This window comes from Pectinophora gossypiella, chromosome 8 (genome assembly GCF_024362695.1).
Source record: "Pectinophora gossypiella chromosome 8, ilPecGoss1.1, whole genome shotgun sequence".
NCBI lineage: Eukaryota > Metazoa > Arthropoda > Insecta > Lepidoptera > Gelechiidae > Pectinophora > Pectinophora gossypiella.
Genome location: NC_065411.1, coordinates 15,454,630 through 15,478,615, shown reverse-complemented (window position 1 = coordinate 15,478,615; position 23,986 = coordinate 15,454,630). Strand labels below are relative to the sequence as shown.

Sequence of the window (23,986 nt, the reverse complement as noted above, 5' to 3'; positions counted from 1 at the left end):
ATTTTAAATTGATGAAATAATTCGCTTTCCAAAAATCTGGACGTTCTATAATGCCGTGATGTTTTATTTTTAAAAATAATATTTAATAAGTCAGACAATCCGCGCGTATTTTCAAAATCAGAATACAAATTTATTTTGTGTAATATTTGAGCGTTCGAAATCAGTGAAATGTTGTGGTTGATAGTAATTTTAGTGACGTGCCTGTTATTTTATTCTCGGAAAAAGCTACAATATTTCTCGTCCAGAGGCGTACATACTCTCCCGCCAATCCCATTGTTTGGCAACCTGACAGCTGTCACGTTTGGGAGGGAAAACTTCGTGGAGGCAATTGCGAATGGTTATAACGCGTTCAGAGATGAAAGGTGAATAATGTTTTACATCGTACATTAGGTTATTGTTGTTGCGGTGGAGGAAAACATCGTCAAGAAACCCAGTTTCCCGAGACATATGTGTTCGGAATAATTTAACCCAACCTGAATTGGACAAAATTTCCAAACATGCTTCTAGGAATTTACGCTGTCTAACCTTACTGTTTCTTTTACTTAATGACAAATAAGTACCTTCTTATAGTTTCGGGTCCGAATTCTATAATACCGTCGCTTTATAACAAAAACCACGTTATAATTTCCAAACATGCTTCTAGGAATCTAGGTGCTTACTTTTTTGTATTATCCTGAATTACTTACTAACAAATAAGTACCTCCTTATAGTTAAGTCTCCGAATATATACCTTCGCTTTAAACTAAAACCACGTAGGTAAGCGCCTTTTTGTGACATTCGGATGTGATGTTTGTTAACAAAACTTCTCCTAGACATGCTATTATCAAACCAGGTGAAAAATTATGGTCTCAATTTTTACCCCGATTGTAATTAATTGAAAAGAGCTTACGTGAGTTTTACTATAACCTCCTAAGGCAGAGATTTCCAGACACAATAGTTAAAAAATGGGGTTTGGATTTCTAAAGAAAGAAGGTCTTTCCACTTTAACCTTCATGCATGCTATAGATTTTAAGCTAAATAGGTTAAAAGCGACTATTAATAACATAACATCTGTAAAACCCTTTTTAATGCGAATAAAATAATTATTTATTTATTTATTTTATTATTAAAAAAAAATAATTTGAATAAGGCGACGACAGGTCGACCTATACAATCTACTCTAAATAGAGTAGACAACACGGAGGGCTACAACAACGTGCATACTAACGAATGGTTATGATGAGGATAAACTTCCTATTTCTCCCATCAGATGTCGCTACTGTTGAGTGGCCTTAAATTTTTACAGTTTCCCTTAATACACTTCTCATCAAAAAAATCGAAACACTTCCGTTTTCATTGTTTCTGTCCGAATTTAACACAAAAAAGAATTCATACGATGAAAAAAAATACATAAATGTATAGCTGGCAGTTTGGCCATTACAGTAATAAGCGAAAATTCTAAATTCAAAATTAGAATTTCATTTGTTTATCTTATAAACGAAATGAATCACTGTTTTGAGACAAATGTGTGTTTAGGGTTGGAGTACATTTAGCGTTTAAAAACTAAAAATTGGCGCCTATCCTTAAACTTTTTGTTTTTTATTTCAATACTGTGACTTTGGGACGTCTGAAAAAAGGTTTTTTTTCTAAAACGTATGGATACTTCGCCCACAGAAGCCGCCCAAGTTGTGGCATTGCTGGATTCTGGCCTTAGTCAGCGTGTTGTGGCTGCAAGACTGCATCTAAGCCTGTCATCTGTTCATAGAGTCTATAAACGTTATCGGGAGACTGGTTTGTTCACGCGCCGTTCAGGATCTGGCAGGAATCGGGTCACTTCTGAGCGAGATGATCGATTTATTGTAACAACTTCTTTAAGAAATCGACGCCTTAACGCTTTTCAACTGCAGCAGCGGCTTCGTGTTGTACGAAGGGTGGCTGTAAGTGACTCTACAATTAGAAGAAGGTTGAAGGATCGTGGACTGGTACCGCATAAGCCAGCAAATGGGCCGAAATTAACTGCAGACCATCGAAGAGCGCGCCTTAACTTTGCACGTGAGCACCTAAATTAACCTAACCTAACCCAACCTTCTTCTAATTGTAGAGTCACTTACAGCCACCCTTCGTACAACACGAAGCCGCTGCTGCAGTTGAAAAGCGTTAAGGCGTCGATTTCTTAAAGAAGTTGTTACAATAAATCGATCATCTCGCTCAGAAGTGACCCGATTCCTGCCAGATCCTGAACGGCGCGTGAACAAACCAGTCTCCCGATAACGTTTATAGACTCTATGAACAGATGACAGGCTTAGATGCAGTCTTGCAGCCACAACACGCTGACTAAGGCCAGAATCCAGCAATGCCACAACTTGGGCGGCTTCTGTAGGCGAAGTATCCATACGTTTTAGAAAAAAAACCTTTTTCAGACGTCCCAAAGTCACAGTATTGAAATAAAAAACAAAAAGTTTAAGGATAGGCGCCAATTTTTAGTTTTTAAACGCTAAATGTACTCCAACCCTAAACACACATTTGTCTCAAAACAGTGATTCATTTCGTTTATAAGATAAACAAATGAAATTCTAATTTTGAATTTAGAATTTTCGCTTATTACTGTAATGGCCAAACTGCCAGCTATACATTTATGTATTTTTTTTCATCGTATGAATTCTTTTTTGTGTTAAATTCGGACAGAAACAATGAAAACGGAAGTGTTTCGATTTTTTTGATGAGAAGTGTATTTGAGTAAACAAACATCACATCATCAACCCATTAACGTCCCCACTACTGGGGCACGGGCCTTCCCTATGGATGGATAGGGAGATCGGGCCTTAAACCAAACATATTTTTATTTATTTATTTATTTATTTATTTATTTGTACACAATATTATTTTTGTTTATATTTTTACACTATAACCCTTTCCGCAGCGTCTAACTGCAAAATGATAGTGTTGTATTTATTCCCTAAAGATCGGAAAGAATAAAACTTAGTAAAACTTATTTTCTATGAAAACTGCATTTTTCCAACTGATGGCTTTTATTTTACGTAACTCGTCCTTCAGATGTTGCTCCATATTTTATAGCAATTTACCAAGAATTTTAGCTGGATTATAATTAGAGAATTGACAAAATTTAGGAACACGCAACAATGCTGCCGCCTATGTTTGAGCTTCTAGTTTTTATCGTCATTCTGGATTCATTTTCCAGATATTTCGGCCTGTATCAATACCTGGTGCCGACGCTCATCCCTCGCGATCCGGAGCTGATCCGGCAGATCATGGTGCGTGACTTCCACGCCTTCTCCGACAGAGGAGTACACATCGGAGCTGACTGCGACCCCCTATTTGGTCGAAACCTTATCATGCTCAGAGGTAACTACAACATATAATGCTTTTTTATTAGTTTGTTTAGTCTTGCTCTGCGCAATTTGTAAGTCGCTATAGAATAAAGGATCGAACACATAGAACGGTCACTCACGAGACGTCACAGTGTGCTTTTTCATACAATTTCCTTAGTAATTTCGTGTTTTGACGTTTAGTACAATGTAACTGATTTGACTACTTGGAAACTAGCCCACTATATGTATGTTACAGATATTAGAACTCTCGCGGCCCTCGTATAGATTCGTGTTTCCGAGATCAATGACTGCGACCTCATCAAACCTGGTGTCATTGTAACTATTGAGCCGTAGAACCCTCAAGTTCAGCCGGGTCTGCATGACAACCGCGCCGCGCGCTGCGCGAATCATATTGAGCGCTTCTACCAATAAACGATACGAATGATATCTACGTAGATGGACGTTAAACGGTTATTGGCGGAAGGCCTCGATATAATTCGCGCAGCGCGCGGCGCGGTTACCGTGCAGAGCGTAAGCCTTTAGGTAGCCGGGACCGTGAGAGTTCCGGCGTACGTCCTAAATGTCTGAATGCACTTTATTTCAGGTTCAAAATGGCGGTCCATGCGAGTGGCGCTCTCGCCTGCGTTCTCAGCGTCACGCTGCCGCGCCATGGCTCCTTTAATGGCGGAGAGCTCACGAGCCGTCGTCCAACACCTGCGCGCGCGCATCAACAAGGCGGAGCTTGTCGATGTCAATGATGTACGTAGTGCTGTAAAAATGAGATCCGTAGGGAAAAGAAAACTTGACATAAAAATACATATATGTATTTGTAATTCCACTTGATATTAACCCAGAATCATTGTCTGAATCACCCCCCTGAGTATTCGTTACGATGTCTCTAACACCCTGTATATAAATCCTTTGGCCAAATAGTAGTCGTAATTGTAACGTTAAATAGGTAACTATGATTTAAAAAAAATAATTATAATAAACCTTGACACCAGGGTTGATAAATTTGGTAATCCACCTCACAACCTACACTATAGAACCAGAATAGGTACATTATATAAGAAGGTCCTTAACGGTAACATAATATCTCTATTAAAAAATACACCTTCTCATAGACCTTCATAGGAATCACTTTCGTCGACCTTTTCTCGAATTGACGGCAAAAAAGCATAAATTAAATTTACCCAGTTCTTCTCATTCGATTGATTGGAGGTAATCAATGACGTATATACCGATAATAAGTTAGCTATGTCATGTTATGGTGCTCCAGATAACAACAGCGTACGTGAATGACGTCATAGCGTCTTGCGCGTTCGGTTTTGCAGTGGACTCCCTGAAGGACCCCGACAACGTCATCTTCCGACTGGGCCAGAAGGCCATCGTGCAAGACACCACACAAGTTATGAAGTTCTTTGGATATGAGAACATGAAGTCTGTTATGAAGGTAAGAACTTGTTAGTTCTAAACTTAGGTACCTATAGCATTTTTTGGTTTTTTTTATAGCACTCACCCGTGCTTAGGGAAACTCGCAAAGAGAACGGCCTCCGTGGTACAGCGTTGGGCTCACGACTCGGAGGTCCCGGGTTCGAATCCCGGTCCGGACTTATCACAAAAATCACTTCGCGAGCCCTGGTTTGGTTCGGAAAATAAGACGATCCGCGCTTCGGAAGGCAGGCATTGGTCCCGGCTACTACTTTCTGATGTAAGTACGTAATTGTTACATGAATCATGTCAGGGGCGTCTTGGCCACCTCATAACCCACATGATAGGAGAACAAAGAGAAAATTTAATCAAAAATGTCTGACTTAAGCAAGGACAAACGTGATAGATAATCATTACACCACCGCTCCTTATCCTGTCCATGCGAATTTTTCGATTTATTCCGTCTGCGAAGTTGCCTGATTCTGAAACCATGTAGCGCAACAACCATCCCTTAGTGGGGACGAGGCTTAAAACCGAGGTGTAATGGTTACGTGACATGCCTTTCATCCACAGTTGTTGAACGTGAAGATCATCAAAGGTCATCACGCGGAGCAGTTCTCGCAGCTGTTCAAATCGGCGCTGAACGCTCGCAGGCAGAACCTCGCGCAGCCGCGTCCAGACTTCATTCAGATACTCGTCGACGCCGCACAAGGTGAATAAGAGATATTATATGATCTGTGGTAAGAGTAAGACGGCAAGTTTAGCCGTTGGCGTGTGCCAAAGGCTATGGACACGTCATACAAACAACCTCGTTTTACACAGACACCACACATTGACGTTATCGTACACGCGCATCTTAGTGTGTGACGTTTGACTCCATACGATTCAAGTCATGTTCAGGGGTGAGGTAAACCTAGCTCAGACGCTGGTGGGGAGCGGAGAGTTGCCGTTCTATACGTAGTATTATTCTTTATTCTATGCCGTTGGTTCCGGTTACTACTTACTCAGTGTGCCATGTGCGGCCTTTGCGCCTAAATAATATCGCTTGCGATCCGAAACCAATACAGTCTCATTCGAATAGACTACTGTTGTAGAGAACATAATAATAAACAGCTAAAGGCGTTACTTAGGCAAGGAATAAACAGGAGATGTAAAAAGCTAATTAAGATTAATTAAAGAATTTTCCATTATTTTACCTTATTAATGTGGACCAAAAGGAAAATATTTCACAAGCTTATCACAGCGTGGGATGTACATTACCTAGTCTTTGTTCATTGTAATCTTCCAAGTACCTCGATGTGAAACGTTTCAGCGCCTGATATTTTAAGCTGAGCAAACAGACTGTATTTAATTGTCTCACTTGTTTTCCACAGGCAAACAGAAGCAGGATTCCCTGGATTCTGATGGCAATAATAACGAAGATAAGGGTACTGAGAGTAAGTTTTAGTTTACTGTACTACCGACCCCGCCGGCATGGTCGACGATTTCCCTCATTCAGCGCTTATCCCTATCGACCCGCTAGGGTCGATTAATCCTTTCAAATATTCTTCCTCTCAGACGACGCCCTGAGCCGAGGTTCGCGCCCAACTGGGCACCCTCAGGCCTGTTGTCTTAAACGTTGTACCGGGTGAGAGCCTTCAGCGGTCCCCATTTGTCCGGCCAAGTAGTTAATGCCATCTGCAGCAAATTTGCAATAAGTCACGTCAAAAAATATACTGTACATACATACACAGGAAAGCAACTCCGTTCGTCAGAGGGATGAAACTAATTCCAAACGTGAATTATTTTGAACGAACGACCTGACAACGAGAGAAAAGCGCTTTTTTTTCCAAATAATGGCTACGCAATAAATAAAACGATTGTACTTTTTTAAACTTAGTGTTTATTTTTATTTTCCGTATGGTTTTTGTCCAGTGTAAATATAGTGGACTTGTGGCGTTCGAAAATAACAAATGTATCTTTCTTTCTTACTATAATCTAATTATATTGGCTTAATCACCGTGTCGTGCGTAGTGATGGGCAGGGAAAGAAAAAATTGGGTGGGAAAGAAAAAATATCGGGAAAATATGGGAAAATAAAATAAACACCCGAAAAATTCCCGAATCATGGGAAAATATTTTTTATTTAATTATTTTTAATCTTATTATTATTTGTATGTCGTTTCCATGTCTCGGGTCGGGTCTGTCATGAAGGACTTTTGGAAGGCGTGCGTGGGGCCGAAGCCAACACGTAGAGGCCCCTTAAGACAATTTACTCTAAATGTGTTGTGACACCAACCGGCGATTATCCCTGTATGCACTATGGGAGTGCACCCAAAGACAATCCCTGGTTCGTGTAGGACTATTGTAGATTATGGGAACAAAAGGAACTGGGCTGTTGGGTTGGGGATTAGTGAACCTATATACTGGGGCTATGGGGGACTATGGCGCCTGCTCGACCAATGTTAATAACAGAGATACATTGGGCAGGCGGTGACTCGTCACTCACTGGTTGGGCCACCTATCTAGCCGACGCGACTGGACGGCAAGGCAGCAACATGGTTGTGAGCATCTCAGGGTGTCAAGAGGTGTACACCGCTTTCTGCGAGGCGGTTTACCCGCCTTACCAACTCGCGACTTATGCATCTTTCACTTCCACCCTGCGAGCGTATAGCTCTAACGCCCCACTCTGGCTGGCCAATGAAGTCAAGCCAGAGGTGAGAGTCCTGCGGCCCCCGCTAAGGTCCACTCCGGCCAGCCAGTACTGTCACCATCTTTGTTGCTCTTCTTTGGACTCTATCTAGTAGTGCAATGTCTTTCCGATAGTAAAGTCTCCATATTTGAAACCCATGTTCTAACAGCGGTTTGACGTAAGTAAGTTTTGTAAAGCCTAAGAAACAATTCCGTATCTATATGATAAAAAGCTTTTCTAATTATGTATAAGAGGGAGTTATCCTTCTTAATGATTCCAATAATGTGTTCGTCCCACTTTAGATTATGTGTTATCGTTATGCCAAGGTCCTTTTGTTTTTTAACACACTCGAGAGGTTTTGAGTCAATGGTGTAACTCAACGTGGGGTGGTTACTGCCAACATGCAACACAGTGCATTTGTCTACGTTTAATGTGATTAGCCAATCTCGGGTCCGAGCAATTACTCTATCAAGATCATCTTGGATTATATTATGGCTAATAAGTGGATTCCCTGTTATTTTCGTGTCATGTGCAAAGAGTGATATATCAGACATTATACCATGTTTAAGATCTGTAAGGTAGATACTGAATAAAATAGGTCCTAACACCGATCCCTGCGGCACACCGCTGAGGACTTTTCTGGGAACAGAGTATGATTCTCCGATGCGCACAGAGAATGTGCGATTTGACAGGAAGTCTTCAATCCACTTCACGACATTGCCTCTGATTCCAAAGGGCTCTAATTTAGCAATCAATGGTGTGACAGGAACTCGATCAAAAGCTTTTTCATAGTTCAAGTAAATAATATCTGTAGGTATTCGTGCCTCCCAATTTCTTGCACAAAACCATGTTGCTCCTCGATGATGACATTCTCTCGTGCCAAAAGCATCCTATATATCCTATAATATGTACATATCTTTGCATGGAATTATTAAAATCGAACATTCCATTCAAAATATATTACAAAGGAGATCATCGGCTTTCCATACTTTGGCCGGCCCAAATTTGAAAGTGCCGGTCAGAGAAAAAAATGTGTCAAACCTTTCGAGTAGATTGTTTTGAACATTTTTTACTATGATACCAGACGTGTATGACCATTAGTTTGGCTTTAATTGTATTTTAAAAATCTTCTATGACCAATATTTGGACTTTCAGTTTTGGTTAATATGTTAAAATGCCGGCCATCGAAAAAAATACGTCGAATCTGTCTAATAGTTGCTTTTCAATATTTTTTAATAACACCAAACATCTATGACCATTATTTTGACTTTTATTGGAATTTACGTTTTAGTTTAAATATGAAAAATGCCGACCAGCAAAAATATCATGTTGAGAGTATCGAGTAGATGTCTGTTAACATTTTTTTCTATAGCGCCAAACTTGTATGACCTTTTTTTTTTTTTTGACGTGACTTATTGTAGATTTGCCGCAGATGGCATTAACTACTTGGCCGGACAAAAACTTGTATGACCATTAGTTTGGCTTTTAGTGTATTTTAAAAATCTTGATTTCTTATTTATTTTGTATGAAAATAAAGTGCTTTGGGTAAAAAATGCGGTACGGCGGATTACAAAGGACCTTTAGAACATTTAATAATCTGGCGCAAAACATTTTTGACCGTTTTCTTGACTTTTTATTCGTCTCTCTTTCCGTTTTGGTTCAAATGGGAAAATGTCAGCCAGCGAAACAAAATAAGTCAAATCTTTTGGTAAACGACTTGAACGACGTATTTTTACTATACTACCAAATGTCGACTTTGGCTTTTATTGGACTTTTAAAAAAAACTTTTTTTATACATTTTAACAATGACAACAAGCAGAGCTTTCCCAATGACTAGTTATTAGTCAGATAAATACTTTGTGTTTTTGTTTTGTGTGTTGTTAGGTGAACTTCTATATTAATACTATCTGATTTGAGATATGACGTTGGCTGTAGTTTTTGCATTCGACTCAACGTTACAGCCTAAGTTTAGGTTGAATTATGGTATTGATTCACCTTGACTGTAAATGGTTACCACCCTCCAAAGATAAGCTTGCCATCTAGTGACGAAACTCGTATATTGGCATGACGTCTGTAGTATCTGTTAGGGAAAACAGGAGTCGGGTAGTTGTACTTTGCAAGTATGCCTATCACAATGTCCTGGTGCTACTCGGCCGATAACATAGTAGGTACCTCTATCACCCCACTGTTTATTCCTTGTATACACTTTTCTTTAAAAAAAGTAGTTTCTTAAGCGTATATCACCATCAGGTAAGGTTTCTTAAGTGGTCAAACGCAAACCTATTTTTCAAAAGACGACCACCATATTACGCCTTTAGCAAGATAGTTCCATTATCCGTAGATAAAACTTTTTTTTGACTTTTGGAAAAGCGAATTAAGTTCAAAATATTGGTCATAGTCGTTTAATGCCATAGTAATGAACATTCTGACGATCCTTTAAATAACGCGCCTGTTATATTTTATTTTTATACAAAATGAATCAAAAATCAAGTTTTTTTTAAATCCAACAAAAGCCAAACTAATTAATGGTCATACACATTTTTGTCATAGTGAATAAATAATGTTTACAGGTATCTTCTCGATAGCTTTGACATGTGTTTTTTGCTGACCGGCACTTTTCACACAGAAACTATAACGTAAAGTCCAACAAAAGTCAAAATAATGGTCATAGACGTTTGGTGCCCTAATAATAAATGGTCAAATGGATAAGTTCTAACGGGATATACAAATATTGTTTCATGGCCGGCATTTCACATTTTCACCAAAAATGTATGAAAATTCAGTTTTTTTAATTCGAATAAAACCGAAAATATTGACCCTACAGCTTTGATGCCATAGTAATAAATGCTCAGACGGATAAGTTCTAAGGATATATACCATTATTGTTACTTGGCCCGCACTTTACATTTTCACCAAAAATGTATGAAAAATACAGTTTTTTAAAATCGAATAAAACCGAAGACATTGACCCTACAGCTTTGGTGCCATAGTAATAAATGCTCATATGGATAAGATCTAACGGAATATAGCAAAATTATTTTTTGGCCGGCACTTTGACTTCTAGGCCGAAATCCGATGATCTCCTTTAAGTTTTTTAAGAGTTCATACGACACTACGACAGAAGATAAATTGGGCATAAGTAGGCATACCTTATATTTAAATGGTCTTTGTTGGAAATCCTTACTTTTAATACAAATATATGCGATAAAAAATATTTTCCCTTGAAATGGGAATTTTTCGGGTTTTTTCCCTCAGAATTGGGAAAATTCCCAAAACGCGGGAATTTTCCGGGTAAGAACCCAACACTAGTCGTGCGCAATATGGCCGACGCGCCTCGTTCAAACGTATCTTTATTCCATTGGTAACAAAGTTACTATTTGAATAATATTTTTTTTTACATAACGAACGTCTCATCCGCCTAAAACTACTGCAGCTTCTCACAACCTGTAAAGCCGGGGAAAAGAAGCTGAAAGTAAAACCTCGGCACAGGGCCCTAGACGTTCTTTAAAAAAAAACATAAAATATTGTTATAAAATTTAGTAAGTAATTTGGCCAATATCAGTTCCCAGACAGTTCATCCCATGCATTCATATCTTCTACAAAGTTTTTGTTTAATTACTGTCGTAAAACTGTTCGTGTTTTCAATAGACTCAAGAGTAAAATAAAATAATAGGTTTGTCTGCATGTTGGGAACTTTTCCAATTATTATTACAACTTACTTTTGATTTCTAAAACATCTTATATATTCTTCAAGTTGAGCGGGTAAAACAAAGCGATTCACTTTCAGACGTTGAAAATTTTCTACTTAATGAAATTCCGGCAGCTCACGAATTAATTTACATAGTCGGCCTTCGATCACAAACATTGAAGATTCTTTGGTGCGTGTGCTCATTATGATGATGAAGCTAGAGTATTTTTAATTTAAATCAAGTTTATTTTCGGGGCATTTGATTTTCTTAAACGGTCAGCGCTAATAGTGTTGATTCTAGTACACACCAGATAGAAAGAAAATTACAGGTATAACTTAAAATAAACTTATCTAAATTTATTTTTAGTTATACCTGTCATTTTCTTATCGGCCGAAAAGGAAAGTGACGGATAATCGACACTCATATAGAATACACGTATATTTTATGCAGATTTGAACAACCTTCTCAAAATATTATATTTTATGTATAGGACAATAACCCGACAGAATTACGTTGGCAGCACACGTCAAACAAGTTGCAAATCAGCGAGATGCCTAATGTATTCGCCCTGATTATTTATTCATTTTAAAATAAACAGTTGTTAATCATCCGTCCCTTTCCTTTTCGGCGGATAAGAAAATGACGGGTATAACTTAAAATAAATTTAAGAATTGTGTAAATGCAGTTTTCATTAGCACATTTGGCTCGATCATTATAGACGGCGATACGGAACCTCTTATCATGTTGGTCTAACAGAAAGCTCGGTGACGTGAGGGTACTTAGTTCATCTTGCGATGGATGTATCTCTGACAAATTGGGAAAATCCTGAGCTTATGCTTTATGCATTTAGTTTTAAAACTCAAGACCACAGATCATAGATACAAGCCCCGGTGGGGACATATCACAAAAATCACTTTGTGATCCCTAGTTCGGTTAGGACATTACAGGCTGATCACCTGATTGTCTGATAGTAAGATGATCCGTGCTTCGGCAGGCACGTTAAGCCGTTGGTCCCGGTTACTACTTACTGATGTAAGTATGTAGTCGTTACATGAGTCATGTCAGGGGCCGTAGGTTGGTGCTCCACCTCACAACCCACATGATAGAAGAAGAAGATAGAAACAAGGGAGATATGCCTTCAGCACTCAATTACATGAGTCCGCATGTCGCCTGTTAACTCACGTTGACGTAGGCGTGTGAAGCGGCATTTCTGACTGGACTTCCACATCGATTTAGTTGCGGTTGCGCGATGTCTAAGTACTTACTAGAGAAGATGACAGATGTGGAAAGTTCTAAACTTAATCGTTGGTCAGAAAGAAAATCAGGAATTCATCTCGAAACTTCTTTCTCAACTCTTTCCCAGAATTCTCTGACGACGACCTGGTAGCCCAAGCGGTACTGTTCTACGTAGCTGGATACGACACCACGGCGAACCTGATCAACTACTTCTTGTACGAGATGGCTGCCAACCCTCGAATACAGGAGCGGCTGCAGAGAGAATTAGATAGTTTGAGGGGGCTCGAGGGGGATGATCAGGGGGATATCTATGAGCAAGTCCAGGGATTGGAGTATTTGGACATGTGTGTCAATGGTGAGTGTTATCAACTAATGAGGGACTTATTCCAGTCTATGTCCACCAAAAACAATATGAGTAGATGGCGTTGTACGGCTTTAATGTGATAATTACATATTTTCTCATTACTCAGGTAATAATTATTCCAAAATTCAATGTAATTCAGAAGTATATGTAAAAATAATTGTTACATTGTGTATCGAATTATGTTGTTTTTTTTTTTTAATATCTGTAATTTTTTCTATAACGAACGTCTCATCCGCCTAAAACTATCGGGGAAGAGAAGCTGTAAGACAAACCTCGGCACTAGGCCCAGGACGTTTATTTAAAAAAAACATGAAATATTGTTATACATTTCTAACTTACTTACATTAAACTAATATTCGAGGGGTGTTCAATAACAAGTGAGAATGAAATACTCCTTGGAAGTAAAAAACTAAATACTGGCAGGTAAAGTAAGGACATGTACTTACTGAATATTTAAAAAAGACTATTAGACTAGTCGATATTCTATTGTTTTTTTTTTTTTTAAATAGGAGCCATTTGTTCAGGCCTTGTTGAGGTGAGTTTCAGAAGAAAATTGATTTTGCAATAATAAAATACTTACGTGCTTGAAAAATTATAATATTGATGAAGTATTAAAATACTTAATAATTAATTTTATCATAGTCATTCTTACTATTTATTTATTATTTTATTTTATTTGGGGAGCTTACAGCTAAATTTACAATGATACATACTAACTTAATATCTAAAAGCCATTAACAAGCTTCCACAGATAGTAAAAAAAAACACAAAATTTTACAGTAACACAAAAAACACTTGTTTTTTAATTTATTGAACAAGCCTTATGGGTATTATTATAAAGCGGTCGTATTGAGAATCGCCTTTGCCTCCTCAGAGGTGCTGAGATTGTGGCCACTGGTGGGCTCAGCAGACCGGCGGTCAGTGCAACCTTACGATTTTGGGCCAACGCACCCTGGAAGCAAACATCGACTCGTTGTAAGTATTCCCAAACATTTCAAACGTAGCTAATTCATTTCTCTAATGAGTGTTACACATAGAGCAGGGAAACTGCCCAGGGGGAAAAAGGTGCGGCACTATAGGTGGTGAGGATGGTATCCCGACGTGCCGGCAGAGTAGAGGAGATAAACGATAACAAAATAACTTATAAACTTCAGCAGAAATATACATACATAAACTGCCTATATACGTCTCACTGCTGGGCACAGGCCTCCCCTCAATCAACCGGAGGAGGTATGGAGCATACTCCACCACGCTGCTCCACTGCGGGTTGGTGGAGGTGTTTTTACGGCTAATAGCCGGGACCAACGGCTTAACGTGCCCTCCGAAGCACGGAATCATCTTACTTTTTCGGACAATCAGGTGATTCAAGCCTGAAAAGTCCTTACCAAACAAAAGACCCTATGAACAAATATAGTTTATTAACACTTCACAAACAAATCCAGAATTAGAGGGCACAGCCAGATCTAAACAGAATAATATAGTTATGTTGTTCTTATGAAGGTCGGGGATGCAATGAGTCAGTGTAAAATGAAAGGAAATGCGGAATGGAATGAGAATTTCGTAATTTAAAATGAAAGGCCAGTATGTGCAGAGTTTGCACTCTGCTACAAATGTCACATTGAAGCAGCTTATGGAAGAAAGCAACACAGCTATTTGACAATTTGATGACATTGGTCCCGATTCCTGCCTCGTGAGACCCCACCTAATTTTATTTTAAGTTATACCCGCCATTTTCTTGTCCGCCGAAAGAAAAGGGACGGATAAAATAGGCGTCTAGCTAATAAGCAACCCGTTTGACGTGTGCTGTAAACTTAATTCTATCGGGTTATTAGCCAGTATAAAATTTTGGAAGGGTTTTTTTAAGTTTCTGCCTAAACTTGACGTGTTCCATAAATTTATGCCTGTCGATTACCCGTCCCATTCCTTTTCGATGGATAAGAAAATGACAGGTATAGATGAAAATAAAGTTACATGGTGTCTACAGAGGGATTCTCTTAAAATGCATAAATGTTTTTGTCATAATTTTAATTATCATAATCCTTTTTGCATAAGGTTTTTTAGCATAATAGTACTTTCCCGTACTAACATCCCTACGCCGCCAGCATGTTTATCTTACACACCAAAAGTATACTGAATGATGACCAACAGCATGAAATACGTAGTGTCAAAAAATATAAAAAGTCACAATCATGAACCAAATGCAGCCAAGGAAAAGTAAGTTTCGAAAATGTTCAAAGTTGTGCCAAAACTTTTCTTATTCGGAGTATAGTTTTTATGCATATAATAATTATGCTTATATATCATTATTGTCATTAATTATTATGCTTACAGTAGTTATGAGTTTCAAAATTATGCTTAAAAAGTTATGACAAATGAATACTATGCGAAACTAATAATAGGACAAGTAACAGTATGCCAAGTTAAATTATTACATACAATTTTATGAGTAAAAATAGAGAACCGTCTACAGATATTAGCACCAATGTGCATACTCTTTTGCGCAAATGTAAAATTCCAATATTTCTTAAATGAATTGCTTTAATGTGGCCTTTTTACTTCCCCTTGGTGCAACTGGCTGTGCCACAGGGTTTTTTTATTCCGGCGTCAAACGAGATTATTTTGAAACCGCCAAGTTACTGCTTACAAAATCAAAATCCCACTCCCTTGCCTTCTTTTACCGCTTTTCCGACTCCGTGCGTATCAAACTTAACGCTTTTTGAGTCTGCGTACCTCTGCGTCTTAGTAATGTATACAGGGTGTTAGTGACATCGTAACGAAAACTTTGAGGGATGATTCAGACCATGATTCTGAGTTAATATCAAGTGGAATTTTCCATCTATTCCTTTTAAGCAAAAACAATATTAATTTCTCCCGTAACTCATTAAATGACGAACACAAAGCGCAGTCTCGTTTTGTTCAATAAATCACAATTTTTTATGGATCCTTTATCTTCATTACTGTAATCTAGTCCGTAATGCTTAGGTAATAAATAATGTCTGCCCGGGTAAAGCTGCGGCCACGAGGAAAGCCGACTGACAACGTATGAAGGTGTTTTTTTTTTTCAATTTTATTATCACAAATCATAAAATATGCTCACGATAATATAAAATAATATAATAAGATAAATATAAATAATAACATAAAATAAGACAGATACATCCATTGCAAGATGAACTAAGAACTCTGATGACGTGACCTCTTTGAGGCACATCATCCTGGCTGAAACATTATTTGTAATCTTGATAAAGATGTCAATTGACAGAGGGTGTTGATGGCGCCGTGCGCCAGGCAACATTGTTTTCTACGTAACATCTTAAGCACACACACAAAATAAAACCCCCCTAGCTAACTTACGGGGGGTTTTATTTTGTGTGTGTGTAGTTAGAAATTGAACACGTTAAAGCGACTTTATCTTTGATTCATAACGCCGGTACGACAGTACCTACACCTCACCGAGCTTTCTGTTAGACCAACGTGATAGGTAGTGAGCCGTATCGGCGTCTATAACGGTCGAGCTAACTGTGTTAGTGAAACTGTACTTAATGTAAACATAAACAGCTAATATGCAACCCTTTGCTGGGCACAGACTTCACATCTACCGAACATACTCCATACATAGTTTCGTCGCGGACTCAACTGAATTTATAAAAATACGTTCCGACTGGGAATCAAATCAGAAGGCTCTAACTTTTGTGTTTTCTGGAAATTACCGCGATTGGGAATCGAACCCGGGCTGTCTAATTGGCAGGTAGATCCCAAATATAGTTACACTTTATTATGTACTCAGCCTACTAAATAATGACTAGATAATAGGCAATCTAGGGCGTAGCATCCAGACTACAGCAAATTCATAACATCGTGTGCTAATGTATAGAAAATGGCGGCACGCAATCATTCATATGCCAGATGCGTGGCGTGACCTGACGCCAGGGTTGATGAGCTCGGTCATTGATCTCAACTCACACGAGAGAACAATGTGGTTGGCCGGACAAATGGGGAGAGCCAACGGCTCTCACTCACTAGAAAAGTAAACACACACATGATCCCATAGTTACTAAGTTCCTGCCTGACACACCACTTCCGCAAAATAACATTCTTAAAAATTAAAATTATTCTCCAAGTTATGATTAGTCCTAAGATGGATTATGATGAATTTTATGGTGATAAGGGATCAGCCAAAAAAAAAGGAAAAAAGGAAAAGGGATAAAAAGGAAAAAAGAAAGCAGGAAGAAGGAGGGAAGGAAGGGAAAGGGATAAGGGGGGAAGGGGGTAAGGCATCCCCCAAGTAGCAACCGATTGTCTTAAAAGAGAATTGTAGATATCTTGAAGGCAAGTAGACTAAATCAAGCCCTTGTCTTGGATAAGTCTTATATGTCTCCAAGATATCCCTCAAGATGTCTTGAAGATACAGTTTAGTAAAAGTGGGCACATACTTTAACTCTTATACAAGACAGACTTAAGACAACGTTAAGTCAGACTTAAACCCTACTTTAGACAATGTTCTTGCGTATTCTAAACTTAGAATTCTTGTAGTATCACTTAATACCAAAAATGTATACTTGAAGATATCTACAATACTTAGTTAAGACTATAGGATTGAATTGCACTGAGTCAATTGTAACTTAACGAAGTAAAACTTCAGGTCATACTAAAACGATTTTTACTTCACGCGTCTTTATTTTAGAATATAATGGCGAACATTTACATTAACAAAAGAAATGAAGTCTGTAAGAAAATGGCGTCTAAAATATTTGTTAAGTTGTTTTAACAAAAGGTTATTCTGCCGTTTCACATACAGGAAATTATAAACGCATGATTGTTTCTCGTGTAAAATCGATAGAAAGTGTTAAAAAACAGAAGGGCCTTTAATATACCAGAAAAATAATAATAAAATTTGGATTGATTATTCAGCAAATAAAAAAAATGGTGACATATAGTATAGAGAAATTCATTTTCTATTAATATGTGACAGCTGAACGCAATAATTGTTACTACAACAGAAATATATATTAATTTACTTCAGTTTTTGACGATAATATTGTCAAAAAAATATTACATGTTTTCTTCCTGTAAGTGCAAAATGGCGTTAAGTAATATTTTTCTAAATGAAGTAAGACTTTAGAAACAATTGATTTCGTAAGAATCAGTTTAGAAAAGTAAAGTCAAGTTGCACTTCATCAAGTACTAGTTAAGATAAATTTTACTTCAATTGTCTAGGAGTATACCAACTTAAGACAAAAAGTATTTAGTGAATTCCTACTTAAAACTCTTATGTCTAAAGTGATCCTCTATTTTGATTTAGTAAAGTAATGTCGTAAAATCATGTTTGTTTATTCTGTGCCAGAATCATCTATGTAACAAGTAACAATTAAAATCGAACAAGCTTTTAAAACCTATGGAAAGTATGTTTGTTTGAGAGGTAAGTTTTTCGACTCGTGGAAGATAAAAAATATTGTTATGCTGAGTTCTTACTTGGATAGGAATGTGATTTACTTAATTATTTAGTATTTATCACAATTGGAACTAACAAACATAAACTCAATTTGCTAATGAGTCTCCGCGCATACATTCTCATAGGTACATAGGTTACATGGTTCGCTGACGAAAAGTAGGTACGATCACCGCGCTTCTAATTGCCAACGGAAACAATGTGATTATTGTAAAAAATTATGAGTATCCGTTGAATATTGTATATACGAAGAACCCTTGCAATTTGATTAACGTCGTGTGTGTGCGCGGTAGTTTCTAATCCCACCAAAAACATTATTGTTAAAGAAGGCGGCCCAATTCCCGATGACTTTATCAAGCTAAAAAATAAAGGAATCGAATCTAATGCCCACTTTAAATGCATTTAACCATAGACATAACTTAAAATAGATATGTTTTGTTTATGATTGTGAATAAAGCTTAGTTAAAAATAGGTACATTTTTAAAATTATTAAAAGAAAGAATGAAAGAAGAAAGAAAAGTATCTAGACACGCGGTAGCGTGTGAAGCCAAGTTCAAGAAATAGAACTGGCGAGCCGCACCGTGTGTAATATTACATGAACCATTTGCAGCCACTTTTGACCCCCTCATAAATCAAAAACTATTTTACATAAACGTATCAAATTTGGCTCATATATTGAGACTTGTGAGATACATATAAGTGTTCTAAATTTCATAAGCTTATCTCAAACGGTTATTTAGATATTAACAAAAATCCTCATTTTTATCATAGACTGACTGACTGACTGACCTATAAATCAAAACTCTAACCCAGTTCCAGATGATCCTAGAGAGTTAAAATTTGGTATGCAGATAGGTAATTAGATGAATATAAAGGAAAAAATTAAAAAACTGGCAAATTTTAAATAATTAGTAGTACTTAAGGTATCTGCATGCCAAATTTCAAACGTCTAACTTGAGTGGTTTAGATTTTTCATACAAAAGGATTTTCCCGCTAATTCTTGTTCACGTGAGAATTTTAGGAATTCCTTTCTTAGTGCACCTCTACGGTACCTATGGTACCTGCATGCCAAATTTCAAACGTCTAACTTGAGTGGTTTAGATTTTTCATACAAAAGGATTTTCCCGCTAATTCCCGTTCCCGTGGGAATTTCGGAAATTCCTTTCTTAGACACCTCTACAGTATCTAAGGTACCTGCGAGCCAAATTTCAAACATCTAACTTGAGTGGTTTAGATTTTTCATACAAAAGGATTTTCCCGCTAATTCCCGTTCCCGTGGGAATTTCGGGAATTCCTTTCTTAGTGCACCTCTACGGTATCTAAGGTACCTGCGAGCCAAATTTCAAACATCTAACTTGAATGGTTTAGATTTTTCATACAAAAGGATTTTCCCGTTAATTCCCGTTCCCGTGAGAATTTCGGGAATTCCTTTCTTAGTGTACCTCCACGGTACCTAAGGTACCTGCATGACAAATTTCAAACGTCTAACTTGATTGGTTTAGATTTTTCATACAAAAGGATTTTCCCGTTAATTCCCGTTCTCGTGGGAATTTCAGGAATTCCTTTCTTAGTGCACCTCTACGGTACTTAAGGTATCTGCATGCCAAATTTCAAACGTCTAACTTGAGTGGTTTAGATTTTTCATACAAAAGGATTTTCCCGCTAATTCTTGTTCCCGTGAGAATTTTAGGAATTCCTTTCTTAGTGCACCTCTACGGTACCTATGGTACCTGCATGCCAAATTTCAAACGTCTAACTTGAGTGGTTTAGATTTTTCATACAAAAGGATTTTCCCGCTAATTCCCGTTCCCGTGAAAATTTCGGAAATTCCTTTCTTAGTACACCTCTACAGTATCTGAGGTACCTGCGAGCCAAATTTCAAACATCTAACTTGAATGGTTTAGATTTTTCATACAAAAGGATTTTCCCGCTAATTCCCGTTCTCGTGGGAATTTCGGGAATTCCTTTCTTAGTGCACCTCTACGGTACTTAAGGTATCTGCATGCCAAATTTCAAACGTCTAACTTGAGTGGTTTAGATTTTTCATACAAAAGGATTTTCCCGCTAATTCTTGTTCACGTGAGAATTTTAGGAATTCCTTTCTTAGTGCACCTCTACGGTACCTATGGTACCTGCATGCCAAATTTCAAACGTCTAACTTGAGTGGTTTAGATTTTTCATACAAAAGGATTTTCCCGCTAATTCCCGTTCCCGTGGGAATTTCGGAAATTCCTTTCTTAGACACCTCTACAGTATCTAAGGTACCTGCGAGCAAAATTTCAAACATCTAACTTGAATGGTTTAGATTTTTCATACAAAAGGATTTTCCCGTTAATTCCCGTTCCCGTGAGAATTTCGGGAATTCCTTTCTTAGTGCACCTTCACGGTACCTAAGGTACCTGCATGACAAATTTCAAACGTCTAACTTGAGTGGTTTAGATTTTTCATACAAAAGGATTTTCCCGCTAATTCCCGTTCTCGTGGGAATTTCGGGAATTCCTTTCTTAGTGCACCTCTACGGTACCTAAGGTACCTGCATGACAATTTCAAACGTCTAACTTGAGTGGTTTAGATTTTTCATACAAAAGGATTTTCCCGCTAATTCCCGTTCCCGTGGGGATTTCGGGAATTCCTTTCTTAGTGTACCTCTACGGTATCTAAGGTACCTGCATGCCAAATTTCAAACGTCTAACTTGAGTGGTTTAGATTTTTCATACAAAAGGATTTTCCCGCTAATTCCCGTTCCCGTAGGAATTTTGGGAATTCCTTTCTTAGTGCACCTCTGCGGTATCTAAGGTACCTGCATGCCAAATTTCAAACGTCTAACTTGAGTGGTTTAGATTTTTCATACAAAAGGATTTCCCTTCACTACTCTGCTCCTATTGATTGTAGCGTGATGAAAAGTATACTATAACCTGTCCAGGAGTGTGAAGAATAATTGTACCAAGTTTAATTAAAATCCGTCCAGTAGTTTTTGTTTCTATAAGGAACATACAGACAGACAGACAGACAGACAGACAAAAATTTTACTGATTGCATTTTTGGCATCAGTATCGACCACTTATCACCCCCTGATAGTTATTTTGAAAAAATATTTAATGTACAGAATTGACCTCTCTACAGATTTATTATAAGTATAGATTAGACTATAAGGTACCTAATTTTATATTTGAACTTAGCAGGTTTTACTATAAAACTCGATTTTTCATGGTGTAGTGTTGCCGTGCGCTTAGACTAGGTTAGACTAGCTTAGTCATTTTTGAGAAGATTTGTGCGAGACGTAGGTACCTGGGCCGCCACACGCTGGATCGGATTTGAAAAACAGGAACTTACGATTTTTTTGCCAAAATTAAATGATTGTGTTATACCAATCGATATAAAAAAAAAATGATAAGATATCGCATCGCTAACAAAAACAGTGGGATGTGCATTATCACAGGTTAATTTTCTGTAAGTATTTAATATTCTGCCTTCGAAAATCACCAGATCCTTTTATTATTTGGACTTCATCCATTTTTCTGCTTGCTTCTATTTCGATTTTATCGTCCATTGAATAGACTTTTCTTATGTTTTACTTATTGTAGTCAAAAACGAATAAAACAGTCTTGTATAGGAGCAACAAATAATAAAAATTGCCTTAAGTATATCTAGGCAATCAATTTTTACTTTACAAGACTAAACTGATACTTCACTAAATCAATTTAGTGTTAAGTGAGCCTTCAAATAATCTGAGTAAAGTAAAAAAATACTTTTAGACTTAACAGTAGGCTGAGATAAGACTAAATAGTTTTGTGAATACTTAACTTGGTTTTGTGTATTCTAAATTATCTAAAGTAGGATTTCTTGAAAACTAAATAGAATTAAAGAAGGAAATGAATTTATGAAGTCCTAATAAGTCCTATTTGATTTGGATAAATCTCACTTTAGCTAAAGTTTAGACATATATGACTTAATCACAATTCTTGATTGCTACTTGCATCTTAGGACTTCGTATCAACAGTGACTGCAAGTTGTCTTTGATTACTTGTGGCTCTGCCCACCCCATTAGGGATTACGGGCGTGAGTTTATGTATGTATGTGTATGTTATGATTAGTATGATGTTAATTTATAATCCCCAGGCCCCAGCAGGCATCCACGTGTGGTTACCAATCCACTCCATCCACCGCGACGAGAAGTACTGGCCGAGGCCTGACGAGTGCGACCCTGACAGGTTCACTCCAGAGAACAAGGCCAAGATTGTGCCTTACACGTATCTGCCGTTCGGTACCGGGCCCAGGCATTGTATTGGTAAGTGGAAACAGAAAGAGACGGTACCGAGAACATTTCAAGGGTCAATACCCAATTGCATAACTTAGAAGTAAGCAAGGAAGATAATCCGTGTTTCGGAAGGTAGTCTTTGAATAAAGAAATCTCATCAGAGAGTGTGTTCAGCTCTTAAAACCGTCATCATCATCTCCTTAGCGTTATTTTCACAGGGTCCGCTTACCTAACCTGAAGATTTGACAGGTCCGGTTTTTTATGGAAACGACTGCCTGTCTGACCTTCCCGCGAAGGGAAAAACACCCCATACCGGTTAGGTCACATACGTCCGAAACGCTAGACCTAAGATTTTGCAAGCACAACTTGTACTTGACCGGGTTCTATAATTCCAGGGTCGCGTTTCGCGGTGCTAGCAGCGAAGGTGTTCCTGTTTCGGTTCCTGCGACAATATGCCGCCAGCTCGCCACAAGCTTCACGACGACTCTGCCCGCGCGCCTTCATCCTGCGCCCTAAGGACGGGTTCAGCGTTATACTACAACCTAGAACTTAGAATTTTGAATACTTATCTAATTATTTTTTTTCTTTAAATATCATAATCGACATCTCCCTAGCATTATCCTGTTTTTCACAGGTTCCGCTTACCTAACCTGAACATTTGACAGGTCCGGGTTTTACAGAAGCGACTGCCTTTCTGACCTTCCAACCCGTGAAGGGAATACCAGCCCAATACAGGTTAGGTCACATACCTCCGAAAATGCATTTCTCAGGAATGTGGGTTTCTTCACGATGTTTTCCTTCGCCGCTGAGCACGTAATAATCATCTATTCGAAAACAAATTCGACAATCATTGGTTTAGGCCTGTGCTGGATTCGAATCTGCGACCTCAAAGTGAGAGACAAGCGTTTTACAATAAAAGCGGTCAAACGTCGTACTTACTGATTGTTATTTAATTCATAAATAAAATTCGAAAATAAGTCGTAAAGTAAAATGAGACTGATTTTTGATCATCTTAGACTGGGTTCTATTTCTAGATAAAAATTTAACTTTCACACACTCAGTCAAATACCCTATTAGATCCGTCAAAGTTCGTAAGCAAGTGTTGTGACCTAGTACTTACCTAGTGTATCTAATGTCATGTGTTCTATCAAATATTTATTTATTAAAGGTCACCAACAGAGTTAACAACAAGTCTCTTACAGTAAAGGTCTTCATAAAATGACATAGTAATTGTTAATTATAGACCCAGGTGACAACGGCATGCAATGGACCTACAGCAAAGCTAAACTAGCCTAAATCTAATTCTACAAAAGTTTAAATTCAAATTCAAAAATATCTTTATTCAGTAGGTAACATAGTTACACTTTGAAACGTCAATTTTTACATAACGAACGTCTCATCCGCCTAAAACTACTGCAGCTTCTCACAACCTGTATAGCCGGGGAAAAGAAGCTGCAAGAAAAACCTCGGCACAGGGCCCTAGACATTCTTTAAAAAAATAAAAATAAACATAAAATATTGGTATACAATTGAGTATTTTAGCTGCAACAGTAGTAACAGTTAATCCCATGCATTCATATC

The 23,986-nt window shown here is 37.9% G+C and overlaps 1 protein-coding gene across 1 annotated transcript; it reads left to right on the top strand.

The window, feature by feature from the left end:
- Positions 1 to 168: 168 nt before the first annotated feature.
- On the top strand, positions 169 to 23,114 carry LOC126369233 (cytochrome P450 9e2-like). Its single transcript, XM_050013571.1, has 10 exons — positions 169 to 362; positions 3,179 to 3,342; positions 3,913 to 4,067; positions 4,588 to 4,761; positions 5,313 to 5,451; positions 6,113 to 6,175; positions 12,462 to 12,689; positions 13,573 to 13,673; positions 22,267 to 22,435; positions 22,801 to 23,114. The coding sequence occupies exons 1-10, from the start codon at positions 169 to 171 to the stop codon at positions 22,956 to 22,958; spliced, it is 1,545 nt and encodes a 514-aa protein (XP_049869528.1). The 3' UTR covers positions 22,959 to 23,114.
- Positions 23,115 to 23,986: the final 872 nt, after the last annotated feature.

Coding starts and splice junctions, on each gene's coding strand:
- LOC126369233 (XM_050013571.1), top strand. CDS start 169: ATGTTGTGGTTGATAGTAATTTTAGTGACGTGCCTGTTATTTTATTCT. Junction 3,343..3,912: donor AAACCTTATCATGCTCAGAG/GTAACTACAACA, acceptor ACTTTATTTCAG/GTTCAAAATGGCGGTCCATG. Junction 13,674..22,266: donor GAAGCAAACATCGACTCGTT/GTAAGTATTCCC, acceptor TATAATCCCCAG/GCCCCAGCAGGCATCCACGT.